General features: G+C 38.9%; 1 protein-coding gene across 2 annotated transcripts in view; it reads right to left on the reverse strand.

The window, feature by feature from the left end:
• Nucleotides 1-15,230, reverse strand: part of LOC115054140 (smoothelin-like protein 2) — a 35,543-nt gene extending 20,313 nt beyond the window's left edge. For both annotated transcript variants that reach the window (XM_029519187.1, XM_029519183.1), the window contains exons 1-3: nucleotides 14,864-15,230; nucleotides 9,054-9,140; nucleotides 5,331-5,550 (exon numbers count right to left, since the gene is read on the reverse strand). In XM_029519187.1, coding sequence (XP_029375047.1) covers nucleotides 5,331-5,550; nucleotides 9,054-9,140; nucleotides 14,864-14,985 — 429 coding nt within the window. In that variant the 5' untranslated portion in view covers nucleotides 14,986-15,230. The remainder of the gene's footprint in view (nucleotides 1-5,330; nucleotides 5,551-9,053; nucleotides 9,141-14,863) is intronic.
• Between the last annotated feature and the right edge of the window lie 3,776 nt (nucleotides 15,231-19,006).

Here is a 19,006-nt window from a genome sequence, read left to right on the forward strand (position 1 = left end):
GAAAAAATGACGGAAAAGCACAGATACCCAAAATATTTATTACTATTGTTACAATTTATTGATCCCATAATAAACACAGACTCAGGAATGTTTATGGTGGAGAAACAACCTTTATAGTCTGCAGGAGCTTTTTAATTGGTCCACATAACATGTCATGATAACCAGTGAGTGACCTCAAGTAAAAGACAAAATACCTCATGTGGTCATGACATATTTCCAAACTTTATGAGCTGAGTAGAATCTGAACACGAGCGAGACACAACATGATTCAACAAATACTTTGACTTTGCCCTCGGAATTGGAGACTCTTTGTGTGAGCTGTATGTATTTTTAACATAATGAAAAGTTTACTGAGTCATCTCTTTAGCAAAGATTAAAGCACTAAAATTTACCATCATCCACTTCAGCGGTTTCGTACTGCAACCACACATCAGCACTCGCTGAGACAGTGAACATGTTTCAATGGCAAATCATATTTAGGTCGATTAAATTTAAAAACAGATTAAGACACTCTTGAGTACTTTAGATGATACATGAAAATAATCTCTATGACACAACTATCAAGGCAGATGTCTCTCTATGCCCCAACATCAAGATGGCGAAAAAACAAAAAACAAAACCAACACAGTCACGGAGTGGTGGGCCGGGCTGGAACAAGGAGTGATGTCCTGTACATAAGTAATGAATGAAGCTTTCAAATATTGACCAGTGGCACAGCGCTGTGTGGTTAGAGAGGCCATCTTAGAATAGGTGAGTCAGTCTAGATGGATAAAGAGACTCCAAATAAAAAGGCAAGCACGGTCTGGTTGCCTGGCCTGCTGCGTGCTGATGATGAATAAAGCATGAGCGGCTCCAGACGTGGCTTTGCCATCTGCCCATGAAAGCATGACTTGAGACCACAGAAGAGAACATTACACCACACCTAACAAACTACCTGGCTACCCCGCCCGCCCCACCAGCTATGTGTGTTACATCTCTCTTTGAGATGCTCCGTGAGGAACAATTTGTAGCTGCACTACATTGCTCTGGTGCGAACTTCCAATCTTCCTGCAGCCACTGAGCGTATTTATAGTTGCATGTGTAGTAATTTTATCACTCGATCAAGGATTTATTTGAGTTTTCAACAGTACATGTGCAAATGAGATGGATTTACAAAAACTAATGACAGTCAAGGTTAGTAATTGGCTAAAAAAGGTGACATCAGCGCATCGGAGCCACCGTCCACCTGTAAAGAAAAAAAGAAAAAAAAAACAAAAACCCCAAAACATCAACCTGGACTAGATGTTATTAGCAACCTGTTTAAGATTTATTGAAGTAAAATATAACAAGCAGGTCCTGATTCCTGCCAGCCACACCCCGATATTTCCACCAGCGTCCTCTGGTGTTTCCTGCAGTATTCCCACTTCAGCTGTCCCTTTGGGTGTTATTTAAATTTCCCCACTGAGGGACTAATAAAGGATTATCTTATCGTATGGCTCTGCCCCGTTTACTCTCCTGGCTGTACTTGCCCATATCTACACAAGATTGCCACAATATCTACAATCTCAATCGTCACTGGTTTACGTCAGCAGCTCTACTATGAGCTCCTCATCTTTATCTAAAAGTAAGTGGGTTTCTGGCCTTGCAGGGGAAAATACCCAACATCAGCACTCCCTCTTATCAAAACTAAAAAAAGGAAACATGGAGCCGTTGGCCCAACAAGACTCACTGCATGAATGTAACTTATAACAGTGGATTTTGAATGTACATTTCAATGTCAGGGGGTAAAACTTAACGTTAATTTGATGAAGATTACTGATGACGGCTGATGTTGATGTTTTCTTGGTTTTAAATTGTGTTGGAAATAACCAAAATCCAGTGTTTTGTGTTTAGTTAATCTTGACGTAAAAATATAAACATTCGCTTGTTAGCATCTACTAAACATCACGATAAAAGTTAGCCAGTTGGGCTTTGATGTCAACATGGTTTTCAATTCCAACAAAAATTCAACATATGCCCAATAAAAAAAAAAAAAATAAATCTGTTTGCAGATATTGTGATATTATTATTATTATTATTATGTCTTTATTTTTTTTTTTTACAGAAAATACATTGAATTGATCGCATAATTTTTGATATACCAACCAATGTATTCCTTAAATTCTGGAGAATATGAGCTGTAGATGAGCATCCCTGCGGCATAATAATTCTTTTAGTACAAAACAATGCACAACAGTGTTGTTGAACACCTTTATCAAAAGAAAATGCAGCTGCTGAGACTTAGATATTGCTCTTGGCCATAATGTGATTTCTATTAGAATTTGATAAATTGCTCAAGAAATTCCACTCATGCTTGATGCCAAGAGGGTTGCAATGAAACTGATTTAAAAAACAAAACAAAACTATATGTCATGTAGATCATCTACATTTCATCTGTCACAGTTACTAAGTCCTGATCTGCTCAATACAGTCAGCATTGCACTGAACCTACTGCATTATTATCACTAATCTGCCTTTTTCTGCTGAGATAAACAAGCTTTCTTTACAGCAGTAATATTGACTTTTGTAAAGCAGAAGAAGTGCAGATGGAAGTCATATCATTAGCAATGAGCCAGGCTCACTTTATGAATAACACGCCCTACGATGACATGCCCAAATATCTCCTATGAATAAAGCCAGCTGTTAACAGTAATCTACTAATCGACGTCATCCCTTCCCAAAGGTTGGGCCTCTCGCTCTCTCTCTCTCCCTCCTGCAGGTCACTGTCCCTTAACAGCTTGCTGGACGTGTCTGCCGGCTCATGTATTAGCTTGGCCAAGCTGGAGTGGCATAAAGCTGATGAATGAGGAGAACAAGAGGAGTGAGGGAGGGAGGGAGCAGTGGTGGGTTTAGAGAAAAGAGAGGATGACTGCAGCTGGAGCTGAATAATGTAGGGTAATGTGATCTCACATTGCCATTGCAAACAAAAGGCCAGGTTTCCACTGCACCTGGCATCCTAACCTGGGATACCACTTGGAAAGGACAGTTGCTGTGTCTTGTGGAAATTAATAAAATATCAGGAGATGAAATACTGACTATTTAATATGTATGTGGGACATCATAGTAAGTCATTAATCAGAATGAGGAGCCCTGCACATACTTCCTTGTGTCTTTTTACGGACACTCACTTTACAGTTTATGCTCAGGTTTAACAGTTCAGTGGGTCTCCAATTTCAAGGTCACACCTGCACTTAAAGTCTTCAAGCACCGCAGTTCACCTTTTACATACTTTCCCAAACACTCTGCTAGAACCAAAGGCGACTTTGGAACACCTTGACATCCTGCCTGAGGAGCTCAGGTGTGATGCCTTGCTGCCACAGTTTAAGACATTACCTTTAATTCTTCATATTCATGTCTTTATCTTCTTGTTCTACTTGTGGTTTGTTTATTCCCTTTTGCGGATTTGCCTTATTAATTTTATTGCTTTAACACACGTGTTTATAATCGCTCCTCTGCTTGGCTCACTAATTTCTTCTCTGGCTTTTATTGCTTCGTTTTGTTCTTATGTACAGCTCTTAATACCTTTTTTGAAAAGTACTGTTCAAAACATATTATGTTCATCTATTCCAATCAATTTCAAATTAATTAAGGAGAACATGTAAAAATCATTTTCACTGCTTCTTTTACAAAGTTCAACAATACATGGACAAAAGAAAACAGTACAAAACCATTTGTTCAAAGAAATTAATCAATACGTTACTATTCTCTCCTCCTATTTATTGCTCTGAGCCTTACACTTGTAATGGCTTTGAGTTGATGGAGTTGGACTGCACAATTTCCTCTCATAGACCACGAAGTAAATCAGCGAAGTGGCTGTGGTTAGAGTCTGACCAAGAGTTCAGTTTTCAAGTACAACGATCTGGACCATAAAACTTGTAATGGCTCATGAGTATCATTTTAACTCTGTAATGACCGAGTGCATTAAGGCTGGGGTGTTATAGAAAAGTAAAACACCTCCCCTCCTGTGGTCCAAAGGTGTGGGAGGACTGTTTGACAGAGAACAAAAAATAAATATCTGGTTAGCAATCTACCGACAGCTGTGTGGCCCAACAGCAAGGGGCTTATTTTTAGCTTGTAAAAAAGACATTCTAGATAAGTCATGTATGATTTACAAATGGCAGTCCCATCTACACAGCTTCAGCAGACAGTATAGACATCCGATTAATACTCTCAGCTGATGCACAAGTTTAAGGACTGAAATTGGGAAAGAAAATGTGTAACATCTTTATTTCATACCCAACTTGCCATGTTTATTCTGCCCCGAGGTGTCAATAACCCACCCCTGTAATTTCCACATACTGATTCAGTTGAGAAGAGATTTTTTGATAGAACATTTGATGTCAGCACACAACAATACACGCTGATTAGCAGAGTGTATGAGCTACAAGCAGCTTTAAATCATATGTATTCAGTATTGCTGAGATTACATGGTTTGTGTATAGTAACCTTGACGTAGCTTATATACACAATATCATGACGTATTGTGGACAAGATGGATTAACGTATGAATGCACTTAATGTTTTGTGTATTTGACGTTACTTTCCAACCATTTTCTGAAGTATAACATTCATTTAATTCTGTTTCCCAGACAATTGAAAATGACTTGATGGATAATCCATGACGAATGAATCTATTTTCTGTTGCCACTTAAATAATAATGAGGAGATAATGCAGCTTAAAGCAAGGATTGATTTAAAAACAATGGATAACATTACAGCAAACACTAATGATGCATTACTGGCAGTGGACAGTGCCCAAACAACACATTGGGACATTTTATTTAGGACAAGCAAGCCCCAACTCTGCATGTTGATTACTAAAATAAACACAATGTTCCATGATGTGAACAGCATGTTCATGAGACTTTTAGCTCACACATGTACACCTGCTAAGTTTTCCAATCACTTATTTGTAATATCTGACATAAGGAAATGGTGGCTTATATCCTTGTTTGTCTCAACCATCAGTCCAACATGCTAAATCATTAAAGAATATTTATGGGCAGATTTTGTAAATGGTTAATCAGTGAATCATTTTTACGTAAATTGCTTCACTCATTAATTGACCTGACAACATAACCTAGCATCAGCCACAGCTATTAAAATAACACCTAACCTTTGTGGAGTGGTGTCCCCGAGTGGCCTCATGAGATCCATGACAGTTGCAGTAAACAGCTAATCCCACAAATTTTGGATGAAGATTGAGATCTGTAAGCCTGCTGGTTTGCATCATAGTAATTCCTGCCAGCAACCGGGTGAGTGAGCTAGTGACAAATCGCTTTCATTGAGCTTCCATCTCTGATGTCACTCACCAGTGTTACAGGCAGCAGGATTGTGAGGAGGGCGATGTGATGCAGGACCAACAGGAACTCCTTGCGGACGAAGGAGTTGACGGTCCTCAGCGAGTGCTGCTTGTATTCCTCGTGCCCTTTGACGCGGAAGCGGTGGTAATGGCTGAGGTACATGGCGAAGAGGTCATACGTCATGTAGGGAACACCGTACCAGATGACAAAGTAGGTGGCCAGCCAGTGCCTCAAGAAGAAAAAACAAAATACATGGCAGTACATTTATTTTCTTCAAATGTAGGTCAGAAAACCAACGATTGCACAGAGACATTTGAATCTGACGTGAAAATGTAAATTTATGAGGACGATGATCTCTGATGAATCCTCTAAATAAAACCAAATCTAGCATTTCATGCATGAGGCTGCGTAAGGTACATACATAAGGTAAATATCACCATTACATTAACATTCACTTTGTGCAAGTAGGTCCACACAAACATTAATTTAACCTACATGTTTTCCCTGTTTTCTCTCTGACATAAGCTTGCCAGGCCAGAACGAAGGTTTATGTAAGTACGGTGTCATTAAAAGCTTGGTTGGCTGCAGCACGCTAATGAGCGCCAATTACACTGATGGTTAATTATGTGGACAGAATGGAGTAAAGCTGCAGGGCAGAGCTGAGCTACTGACCTCTGACCTCTGGCTGGGTTCTTAAGGTCAGCGGATGGAGATTAGGATCGGGAAGGAACAACAAACAGCTCAGGGAGGAATGAAAGCAACATGACTCAACTCAGTAGCGGATGCACTCTCTGTGCTAAAGGATTTGGAAGCTCACAAAGAAACACCCCTCTCGATATACAAACACTCTATGCTGCACCTTCAATCTCATCAAACAGTTCTTTTGCTTTTCTTTGTAGCTATCTATTCATTCTGCCTTGCTAGCTGTTTTGGATTTTATTTTATAGCATACAGCATGTCTCGGTTTGTTTGTTCTGTGGAACGTTAGTAAATAGGTGCCGAGCAGTGATATTTTTGCAGGATTTCTGAGGAGACATTAAACTAAGTGACATGTCAGCTGATTGATCAGTTATCTGCACTTCAACACAATTAGAAGTGTTCAGTTACAGTCAGCTGAGTTTGAGTATGCCCACGCCTGTTTTGCAAGCAATGGTTGCATGTGGTTAAACATGTAAAACTGGTGGGGCAAATGAAATTTAACAATAAATTTAATACTGCAGTTAGTTATTTTAAGTCACTATGTCAATGGGAAAACAAGATAAATATTGTCATTGGCAGAAGCTAGCAAGTCTCTCTCTCTCTCTCTCTCTCTCTCTCTCATTGTTTCAGGATAATTACAGTTGATTATGCTGGAGACACTGGATCAGTGTGTGTGTGTGTGTGTGTGCAGCTATTAGCTCAATCTCTTTACGTAAAATTAGCAGGATATCTGAATGTTGGACTTCTGTTCATTTTATTTCAGTAATTATTTTGTGACTTTGGGTTGTGGTCACTTTTGCTGTTCCCTTTGCTGTTTTTTCCACAGTGAAAGTTACGACAAGCGAGGCGATGTGAGCTAAATGAGGTGACAGCTTGAGTATTAGATGGAGTATTAGAGTATTCATAGTCCGACTGCAAAGCATGTGTCTGATAAGCTCCAGGCCGTGTGCACGTCACAGGACAACAGAACTGAGCAGTGATGTGGAGGATTTAAGGCTTGTGGGTGCAGGGGAGCGGTGGCAGAGATTAGCAACCTGAAACTGGGCCTGCCTGGGTCTAGATGCTGACTCTGTAGGATTAATGGGTTAACATTAGCCTGTCACACTCTCCTAAACTGCATTGGAGGGCTACGGCTATGCTAATACTAACTTGCTGCCAGTTGGCTGACCCTGTGGTTGGGGTAAGGGGGGGTTGGATGAAAGCAGCTATTTAAATAAGGAAAGTTGGTGGACTCAAAAAAATAAAAGGTTTTTTTTATTTATTTATTTATTTATTTTTAAATCAAAAATGCACTCCACTAGTGCACTCTCTGTTATAAACAGACAACACTGGAGTTTTCCAATACAGACAGAGGAGGGTGGTGTTTTTCCTTCCTGGATGTGTGGGGCAACAAATAACCATGAACATCCTACAATATGCACATAAATAAACCCTGTTTCCTTCCTAGTGGGGCCTTTATCCTGTAGAACACTGGTGCATGTTTCGGCATGACACACACAGTGATAAACATATGTAATGGAAAACGGTGAGCGCATAACTTTCAATATTTCCCTTGTTCAGGTTGATGTGATTGAATGTGTTAATTTGAGGTTATGGTTGCATAGTCTATTGAAACTGAGTCAGAGAAGAAAACCAATTTTCTAAACAAAAGCAGTAATCTTGATAAAATTCAACCAGGCTTCCGACCTCACCGTCACACTGAAACAGCACTGGTCAAAGTGTTAAATTCTATCAGGCTGAACAGTGATTCCAGTCACGTGTTAGTCCTAGTTTTACTGGATCTCAGTGATGCATTTGACACTGTAGATCACAGCATCCTGCTGCACAGATTTGAAAATTGGGTTGGCCTTTCTGGAGTGGTCCTTAATAGGTTCAGATCTTATTTAGAAGGCCGGAGTTATTGTGTTACAATTGGCAGCTATGAATCTGAATGAGTGGCTATGACTTGTGGAATCCCCCATGTCAGTTCTTGGACCCCTTCTGTTCTATCTGTATATGCTACATAACTTTAATATTGATTATAACAGTTATACAGATGACACACAACTCCACGTCTCTGTCATCAGACAACTGCAGCCAATTAACTCACTGCGTCACTGTCTGTCACAAACAAATGGATTAGCAAGAATTTAATTCAATTAAAAAGTATAAAACTGTGATTATTCTGTTTGGCAACTACGAGAAGCGGGTCAGCATTAGTAAATATGTTGAGTCTCAATTAGTCCACAACTGGCAACTTTGGTGTGTTAATTGACTCAGATCTGACTTTTAACAGCTGCGTCAAAGTCTTGAACAGAGCTTTTTACCAACTCAAACATATCAACAGAATTAAAGGTTTTGTCACCCAAAAAGACCATGTGTTAATTTCCAGGAGACTCAATTACTGTAATGGTCTTCTGTCTGGACTCCCCAAAAGGAGCATTAAACAGCTGCAACTCATTAGAATGTTTCTGCTTGAGTTTTAACCAGAACAAAGAGATCAGAGAACATTACACCAATTTTCTAATCTTTACACCGGCTCCCAGACAGTGACAGAATAGATTTTAAAACCCTTCTGCTAGTTTACAAATCACAGAACGGTTTGGGACCAGAATACATCTTTGGTATGTTTAGAGAATATAAATCAAGCAGGCCTCTTAGATCCATGGACTCAGGTCTACTCAAAAAACATGGACAAGCAGCATTTAGCTTTTATGCTGAAAACAAGTGGAATAAACTGCCGTGGAGGTTAAATCAGCAACAAATGTCGACATTTTTAAAACCAGCACTGTACTTCTCTTAGCGGCATACTCTTAATTGAGTTTATGCATGTCACTGTTCTTACTTTTCTCTGTAATTAAGTAAAGCACAGTGAATTGCCTTTGTGTATGAAATGTGCAATATTAATAAACTCGCCCCTTTGATTTTGAGGACCACACTTTTTGCCCTTCAGCAGGTACAGCTGAAGCTAATGGCATATGTGGAAATTGTGTATAGGTGAGTTACATTAGAAACTGCAGTTCCACAAAAGTAGTTGATGGCATTGCATCTAACCTGTTGTCAATGACGTTGCCCAGGCATGATGACACAATGATGACTCCAGCTGTCGTTGCCATGATGGCATGGATGGAGGACACCAGTCTGAGAAAGAGACAGACACATAAAAAGGTGGAGAGAGACAGGTTGTGTAAAGCAAATGAGCCAATACATTGACAGGTATTGGCTGATGGTTTATCAACAGTCAATCTATCAGTCCACCACTTCAGCTTTCTCGTTTGATTATACAGTTTTGTTTTGTTTTTTATGGTTTTGAAATTAATACAACACTTATTAAAGCTTAAAATTTTGCATAACTGAGGGCGTGTGGTGTTCATTAGCAGGTGAGGGAGTGTACATTTGCCACAAAACGGTACGCACCCATGCCGTGGTTTCAGTTTGTCTGTTTCGCTCTAGGCAAAGTTGAGGGAACTAGTCAGATGACAAAGACATTTCAAAACTGCCCTTCAGAAACCTGTTTGAGTCCATGTTTTTTTCTATGGTCTATCCTTTTAATCTCTATATTTTGGAGAGGACTTCCCATTGCTTTTATAGAGCTATATGAAATATGAAAAACCTCAAGAAACAGGCTGCTGAATGGTTCCTTAATCTTGCACAATATGTATTACATTTCAGCATAAATTGTTATTTTTGCATTAATGAAAATAAAAATAAACTAATCAAATTATTTTTATTTTTAATGCACAACAAAATCATGTTCCACTTTTGACATATTTAACCATCATGCTATAAATTGCAGTTGGCCATATTGCAATTAAAAGAATATTTTTATGGCACTTGTTATCACCATTTATAAGTGGGAAATATTTGGTTGCGGGGTAACTCCAGGACAGAACAATTTGAGGTAAAACATTTATATATTGTATTAAATGATTTCAAATAAAGCACTTGTGTTGTAATTTAATAAAAGGGAGGATTTTTATGTGGCTGTCTGTTGACTGGGATGACTTGATGAATCAAGGTGAAGTTTGAGGAAAGAGTCCCTTCAGGTGAGCTTCGATCTACAAGTTCAGTGTAACATCCTGGGATTAGCAGTGCTTGGCCTCGGCTTTCCTCGTCTATAAACAGATCTGTGACATAGGAGAAGTTGGTAGAACTCTATTTGAAGTGTCACTATGTGAGACATACATAACATTCACACATCTATCTTAAGAGTGTTTGCACAAGTTACGAACTTTAGAGTTGGTCAATAACAAGTTTATAATCGAGTTGTACAACCTATATTTAAAATAGAAAATGTTACTGCATTTAAACTCAGTGAGTGTGCTTCTTAACGGTCCAACAGAGGTTTTATTTATTCCTTTTTCTTTTTCGTTCATTATAAAACAGGAAACTGGATTATGTCATCAATTTCTCCAAACTATGAATGGCTGCTTTTGCTCTGACAAGCTCTCTCCCTGGCTCTTCTCCAATTTGGCTGCACTGACAGTAAGCTGCTTTGAAATCAGAAAACATGTAATTTATTCCCCCTACACTTGCTGCAGCCATAATAGACAGTTAACCCCTTAACACACAACAGTGTTTCAGTACAACTTTGAAACTGTATGTTTCAACTCCTCTGACTTTCACTATCACCTGCAGCAATAACTGGAAACTAGCACAGGTTACTTAGTGAATTGTATCTGGTGGGACAATTACTCATCTCATGCTCATGAGGGAGAGATGAAGGATTATGTTGGCTACAAAGAAAGCTAATTTCCTGTTAAAACATTTTCCTGTGATCTGCAGGCCAGGTGGATTAAAGGAGTATATCAGGGCAGTACTGTACAAACCTGGGCTGAGGACTATTAATGGTAAACTATGAGTTTACCACCCAAAAAAATAATCATGTCTTCAATCTTGATAAATATCCACCATTTTATTCTTTGGTAGTCCGAACTAAACTCTTCCAAGTCAAACAAAGATAATCAGTAACACAAAATTATACATTTCTTTGAATTCTAGAGCATTTCCTTTAATACCAACATCAGGCCAACCACAATGGTCAGATTTGGCCTTATTTCCAGGGCACAGGTCAATCCTTTCAATTTTTGATACCACATAATCTTGCTTTTAGTTGCTCAATCTCGACATGATAATTTATTATGTAAAATATTTAATAAGCACATTGATAGTGCAAAATATTACGGTCAATTATTTTATGAGCATTTATACATTTATTCTCCATCACTGTAATAATCTAAAAATGGCAACACTGCCTGTACGTGGTTTGTAAGCCCAGTGATTTTTTTTTTATTGCACATTACAGTGGAAGCTAAAAGCCACATAAATCAAAAATTTTGAGCCTATTCCAAAATTGACCAGCAAAGAAAATCACACAAGTATGATGTGCACAGATTAGCTTTAAAAAGCAGAGGCCAGATCAGAGAGCGGCCTGAGGTAAGATGGTCGAACATTACTCCAAACAGACCATTTGATAATTAGACCTGATCTGAACAAACAGTTCACAAGCAGCGTCATTGAAAAAACTGTTGAGTTTCTCTCTATAACAAAGGTCTAGACCTTAGCTGAACCCTGTGCCTTGAAATAATGTCTATTATGATTATGTGCAGCAAAAATAAACCTGAATAGAAATAGATCAGCATTAATTGCCAAGTTTAGTAGTTTAGCATTTCCTGGACCCAGACGGACTAAGGTCCTGGATCAAGCCTCAGTTACAATGAAAAACCAAAGGGGGCCAGCGAATCCTCGTGGCAAAAGCAAGGCTGTAGGCTTCAAGTTCTGTTGTAAAGAGTGACAAATTTTACAAGGCTAATAAAGGCCACTTTCTTTCTCTTTTAACGAGTTATAGTGTGCCGCTAATGGCAAGTGTTACAAACAAAGAACATGTTTGTGGAGTTTCCTGCTTGAACCTGCCATCACCTCACTCCAATGTCCATGGGAATGTGGCCATGACACCCGCATCGGCAAGGCAACGGACCACATGGCCACGTCACCGGCAACTAGAAAACCACAGGGCCCAAGCTGGAAAATGCAAACTGGCCTCTCTCACCCCTTTCCCCAAACACATACATACACACACATTTTACCCCCACACCTCGCCTGCTAGGGCTGTATGGTCACATACTCTGTCACAAGACCCAGATTTTACACAGCCCATTCATTGTGTGTCCGCCAATAAGCCCCCCCTTCTCTCTCTCTCTCTCTCTGATGGTGAAAGGTTGGCGGGTTGAGGAGCATGCAGAGGGGAAAAAGGGAAGAAAGCCTCGCTGCCTTGTTCGGCAATGTTGTCTTTTCTTTCCTGCTGCGTCAGGCCTGTGGATGGCCTCAGCTTCCCTTTCACTACAACCAATGCTTCCCACTGACGGTTTCCTTAAACACAGACCACTTGCTCCTTCATGGTCTGTCACAAGCAGTGTCTGACATTCAGCAGTGGTATTTATTTATTTATTTATTTATTTATTTATTTTTTGCTTTGCCAGTAAATGGGCTACTTTATCTGTACTTGTGCTGCAGCATAGCAAGAGAAAAAGTGACAGCAGAGGCAAAAAAAAAAAAAAAAGGCAACCTGGATAAAGTGCATTTCAAGGGAAAACTGGTCCAACAAATAGATGCAATGTTCTTTAACCAGTTTGACAGTAATGAATGAAGAGTTAATCAATCAGGCAATCTCCCAACAATGATCTTTCTTCTGTGGTTACCAATATACTGATTAAATGGGAACTGACCCTTTAAACCTCTTTGAAAACAGACAAAGGAAGAAATTACATAGATGCAGTTTTAGTAATTTTAAAATCCTTTCAAAAAAGTCATAAAATGGCCACATTTTTTCAACTAAAGGGAAACATCTCACTATGCATGAATGTTGTGCGCAGCGGAGATGCTGCGGCCTAAAAATCATACTCTCCAGATGTAAAGTAGCATGTTGCTAATGAATATGAAAAATGAAATGAAAACACGGTCATTTGAGGCTCATCGTACAGTAAAACTATGTTTGCTGTCTGCACTTTCAGAAATGCATTAAAAGCACTGCTGCTGTATGAAATTGAAAGGGTATCAAGTGACTGGCCATGAGCCTCTTAAGGTTAGAGTGTGTTGGTGATGTTAAGCATTATAATCCTCTCTGAAGTCGATAGACTAAAGTTGCACAAGCTACTATATAAAGGTCATTATGTTAACCACCCATCTCTGTGTTTTTTTCTTTCTTTTTTCTTTTTTTTTGGGGGGGTGGGTAATTATATTCTGCTGTTTCAGCCACTTCCTGAATATCATGTCATGTTTACCACTGCTGGCACTTACTGTCAATTTCTCTCTTTTCCAAACAAACTGGTTTGTTCAGCCTGAGCTGATTAAGACCAAAGTCCCCAAACAAAAGTATGCTAATATTTGGCTAACACGACAGTTTAGGATGATGGAAGTCTCTTCTTGTTTTATGACTATACTAATTGATTAAAATGACTAGTAAAAGGAATTCACAAGTAAATGAATTAATGCAAATCACTACAGATGATACACCCTAACAACAGAGGGAAACTGACATAAAGAGAACACTTTTTGACTTTATCTAAAAAGCAAGAACTCCAGTTTGAGTTGAAATCTGACATCAGCCAGAGGCCGAGCTGAACTGAACTAACATACAGTTAGTAAACCGTTAGTTACAGGCTTTCACATACATTTAACTAGGCTCATACAAAACCCTAACCCACATCGTCCCACATTTATTTCCTCAAGGAAGCCAGCATAGACATCTATACCACTAGTTTATTTTGGCGAGAAAGTAAAAATCAGACAGTGACAAATTAGATATTGGAAATCTCCTTGTGAAACTGCACGCTAGCATGATCCACAGCTAACAGTAGATGTTAGAGGCTGGTTTGGTGTTGGAGAACAAGCAGTGTGACATCCCCTGAGGGAGAGACGCCTGTAAGAACAACATTTTCCGTTTGATGAGCATTAGTAAATTAGTAGAGAACGTTTGCTCAGGAGTAGGCGGCAGTGTTTTCCAGTGCATAGCTAACTCAGCAGTCGGCTTGAACCGGAGCTCAGAGGAGGATTAGCAAGAGTGACAGCGTACAAATGAGCATTGAACTGAGCTGTGCACATGTGAGCAAGTCACAATGACCCCCATACACACACACATACACATATACACACACACTAAATTAATTATTACTACTTCACAGCTCAATACCCTGAAGATATAAAGTTACCATAGAAGCTGCATATGAATTCAGCTTTTGAAAGTTTTGACACATTTTATACATCCAAACAAAAGAAAGACACACATCCGGCTTGATTATTTAACCTCTAACACAAAAAAATGTCACTTCCTCTATTGAGTCTCTTTGGTGGATGAAAGGTTATCATACTATTTAGAGGTTGAGAATCAAGAAAACATGTAAAACAAGTAAATCTCAGACTACACTTATTGAAACAGGTTTAAATTTCCAGCTACGCTGTAGCATTTTTCATTATTATTGTATTACTTTAATTGTATTTTTCCCTTAATGGCATCACTAGTTTCTCACGGGCACCCATAGTTTTGCAAATCTACCTTGTGAAGCGCGTTTTTCTGGGTTTCGTACAGAAAAACACAACGATAACATACGTGACATATTAAATAGAGGAAAAGAAACAAATGAAAACAATCATCTTGGGATTAATTATGATAAACACAACAACAACAACAACAACAACAACAAACATCCGAATGAGCAGAAATGCCATGGCACAAAACTAGCTTAAAATGCTATAAAACGGCCGCCTGTTTGCGTTTTGTTTTTTTGTTTTTTTGTTTTTTTTAGCAGGGTTAAAAAAAATAAATAAATAAAATAACGTTATATAAAAGATAATTTAATCCACTTTACCTCTCGCTGACCAGAACCACGTCGGCATCGCTCCAGTGTCTGAACACACACGGCAGGATCCTCCTGAAGGCGAAGAACAGACCGGGGAAAACTACGGCGCCACAAGCTAAAACTTGCAACATCCTGCCTGTATTTTTTCCTCTCCTTCCCCCGGAGAAGCAGCCTGGAGACCGGACACTCTGCCTCTCTCTCTGCCCCGGCGGGTCCTCCGCGTCTACCGGTCCCTGGCTCGGCGCTGGGGCATTCCCGGTGCGGCCGGGGCTTCGGTGCGTTTCACCGGGAACGGTCCACCATCCAAACACGCACACGCACACACATTCACACACACTCACTCACTCACTCACTCTCACACACACACACATACACACACACACTCTCAGCAGCAGCAGCAGCAGCAGCAGCAGCAGCGGAGGGCGAGTCGAGCTGGACGCCATTACACCACACGGCACATCCGGCGGGGACCGCCACAATAAAAGCTTGCGGTTAATCTGATAAAACCGGAAGCGGGGAGGGTCGATTGGAGGCTTTTATTTTTGAAAGTCAAATGTAATTCATTCATTTTTAAATCAATTTAGATTAAAATGTAAAAAAAAAAAAAAAAAAGTCAACACAATACACACACAAATAAAGGCCAATGCGATCCAAACAACAATTTATGTGACTTTTATATCATGTTCCACTATATATATTTACTTTTTCATGTGCACGATTGAAACACCAGAGTCAAATTCCGAGTATGTTTACACACACACCTGGTAATAAAACTATTTCTGATTCTGATTTTTTTTTTTTTTTTTGTGATTTTAATATACATGCATACATGTTTTCATTCTAGAGTACAGACATCTATGTGTGAAATTATCCTAGAATCAATCACATTATATGTCCTAACCTTTGTGAAGTCAGATAGTTTTCTTTTAATGACCAAGTTAGCTGTTTATGTATTACATACTACGTATGTATACTCGAACAATGAGCATGTTCTCATCCCAATCCAAGTGCTCAGAATTGGACAATTGAACTGTTACGTTAAAACACATACATTTTTAAGTTAGTCATGGATCAAAGTCCAGTTTTCAGGTCTAAAGTTAGAAAGCTCTTAAAATCTCCATGAGTCACAGATAACAAATTCAGTATCAGAACCAAACAATCTGTTGGCTCAGGTAAGCTTTAACTGACTTTAGTAGTGCCAAAATCCGTGTAGAGGCAATGCACTCTCATAAAAAAAGTAGCTGTGTTTCTTTATTGCCATCATAACTATCACAAAAGCACAGTTATTTTTGGTTCCTCTGAAAAATTACAGCAGGGCTTGAAACTGGTGCATTTCTACAGATTGGTTAAAGATGCTAATGCTGGGTCAGTGCTCCCTCTTACCTTTTTAAAAGCTTAGGCTGATTAAAATTTAAAGGTGTGACCTTCATTCATCAAAGGTGTAAGTGCTTTTTTTTTTTTTTTTCACTTTGGGTCCCGTTAATTGTGACTAGAATAAGGAACATTGTGTCGTGTTGTGTTGTATTTGTTCGTTTTTTCTAGCTGAGAGAAAGATCCAGGGATCAAACATTGAAAAAAAGATATTAAAAAGTTAAAAACTATAGAAAGCCTCCTGAAAACTTTTACTGCCAATTCGCTAAGTTTCTTTTACCAGTAAACGATTGTTGCCACTTTTATAGGTCTTAAGGGTGTGTTGTTGATTGCATTGTTGATTCAGTACTTTTGATCCTACTTCGTCATCATCTATTCATGTAAATATTAACATACCCATAAAAAAAAAGATGCACATAGGCTGAGAATCATCTGGGACTAAAAACGGGGGGCAGAAACAACAATGAGATTTTACAATCTTATTGCGAAGTCTGTACACCTGTATCTTCTTCAGCTGATTAGAATGGGATAACCAGAGAGCAGCTAGAAGAATAATTCTCTTCATAAAATAGATCCCAAAGTTTCAGGTCTTATTTAGCTCAGGATGGCCAAAGTGCAGAGACACTGGGCTCTTCTTAGTTGGGTCTGATAACCTCACTCCAGGGTTGATAGAGCAGAGTAGAGGATTCTTTTTCATGCTAGAAATCAGTCGACAGCCTAGCCAGTGCTGGTTTCTCAGTCCGTTATGGTGAAAAGTAATTTCACTGGCAGGACAAAAGCACATGCACCACAAGAGGCTGTCACAGGTGCTGGACCTAAAAAATATTAGCTGAGTCAGAAAAAAAGGTCTGTACAATAGAAACAATATTAATAAAGAAGTGATCTACAGGGCTGTAATCAGGATGTGCAGGACAAAATACGAGCAAAACAGTCAACAGCGATCCTCAACATAACTTTGCCTTTTATCCATGGACATCCATCTTTTACGCTTCTCCTTGAGAGTTTCAGTGAAGTGACAGCCTCATGTCAAATTATTGGCTGTCATATATTTGAGGAAGGTGTTTTTACAACTGGACAAATATTAATCCTGACACTTTTATTGGGAGAGGTGCAAGGTCATCATTTCTGAGTGGAATTTATCCAAAGGAAGACGCCCTCACTGCACGTCATATGTGCTCTGTTAAGAAAAAGCATGAACTCTTTGTCCATTTATTGTATGTGTGTCTGCTGGGTTATCTTGGCTGAATCTATTTGTCGGCCCTGTGATGGCGACCTGTCGAGGCTGACCCCGCCCTCGCTCAATGTGAGCTGGGATTGGCTCCAACATTTCCCGCAAACTGGAAAGTGTGAGAAGAACAAATCAGTAAATGAATAATGATAAAGTATCTATGTGTTTGGGGCCAAGAAAGGTCAAGTTTGTTCATTGATTATTATTTATTTTAATTTATTAGAATTAGTCGTATAAAAACGGATCATCTGTTTTTTCAATGTAAAGTCTATATGTAAAAGGTACCTATGGAGACAGTGTTGCTAAGGACTCTAATCTGGAGAGAATTTCTCTTTTAGTTGGTCTCGGCATCGCAGCTGTAGCTTTAAACTATATTTTTCACAGGATCTACACAAAGGTATTTGTTAGTTTTTGGTTTATTTTGCTCCCACATGGCACTTTTGTAGGTAAAAATAGGACCTGCACTTCTGATGATGCATGGATGACATACGTACATATTTTGTTATTTCAGTCATATGGCCAACAATTCACTTTTCATAAACTAAACTGTACTTCTGGGTCTTCATAGCCTTTTTCTGACCCTCTGTTTGTCTTCTGGTTTTGGTATGAGGAGAGAGGAAATGTACCTACCAACGGAATCAGTAACTGCGCCATAAAAAAACAAATATAGCCCTGTTTTCAATGTTCATAAACTGATGAAATCAATACTTGACTTGTCTTCTTGACTGAACTGTGTACATGCAAATGGGAGGGTTTCGAAATGAAAGGGGTGGTGTGATAACAAAGTAATAAAAGCAGGTGAATCAGACAGTTTCCTCCAGTTTCTCAGAAGAAGACGCAAGTGATCACCTCACCTCTCATCCTCTCAGGTGAGTGATGGAGCTTTTCTCATTTGATTTTTTTACAGAAAAACTATGGATTTCTTCATAAACCTTTGAAGATCAATATATATATATATATATATATATATATCCAAGCATATTTGGCTTTGTTAACTTAAATTGTCTTCTTATTACATACATAGAAGATGAGCTGAATTACATGCAGTTTCTTTTATTTGTCAGAAACATATGATGATATATGATTTGTGTGATATATTTTCAACATATCATTAATTCCTTTTGATAAATTTGGGCCTGAGAAAACTTTATTCACTAAAGGGACTAAAACAATGGACAAATGAGTTTACATTTGTGGTTCTCAGACCAATAACATATTTCCTTTTTTGTCTCAGGCTCAAAGAGGAGCCAAATAAATTTGCACATGCATTCACAGAATTGAATTCTGACCATTTCTGTTTTTGCTTTTCAGCTCAAGTCGCGACTCAAAAAGCAACTTTAAGACACTAACTGATTCCTTGTTTCTGTGGCTCCGATTTGTTACTCCAGCACAATGCAGCTGATGCTCAATGTATTGACTCTTTGCCTTCTTGGCACAGGTAAGAACATCCACGTTACTATTAATTATATTAATCCTCATATCACTTTCTACACAGGTTCCCTAAACAAAGCGGTAACTAATTAATAAATCATTACACGTGAAGGTCATTTTAA

Source organism: Echeneis naucrates, chromosome 14 (assembly GCF_900963305.1).
Source record: "Echeneis naucrates chromosome 14, fEcheNa1.1, whole genome shotgun sequence".
Lineage (NCBI taxonomy): Eukaryota > Metazoa > Chordata > Actinopteri > Carangiformes > Echeneidae > Echeneis > Echeneis naucrates.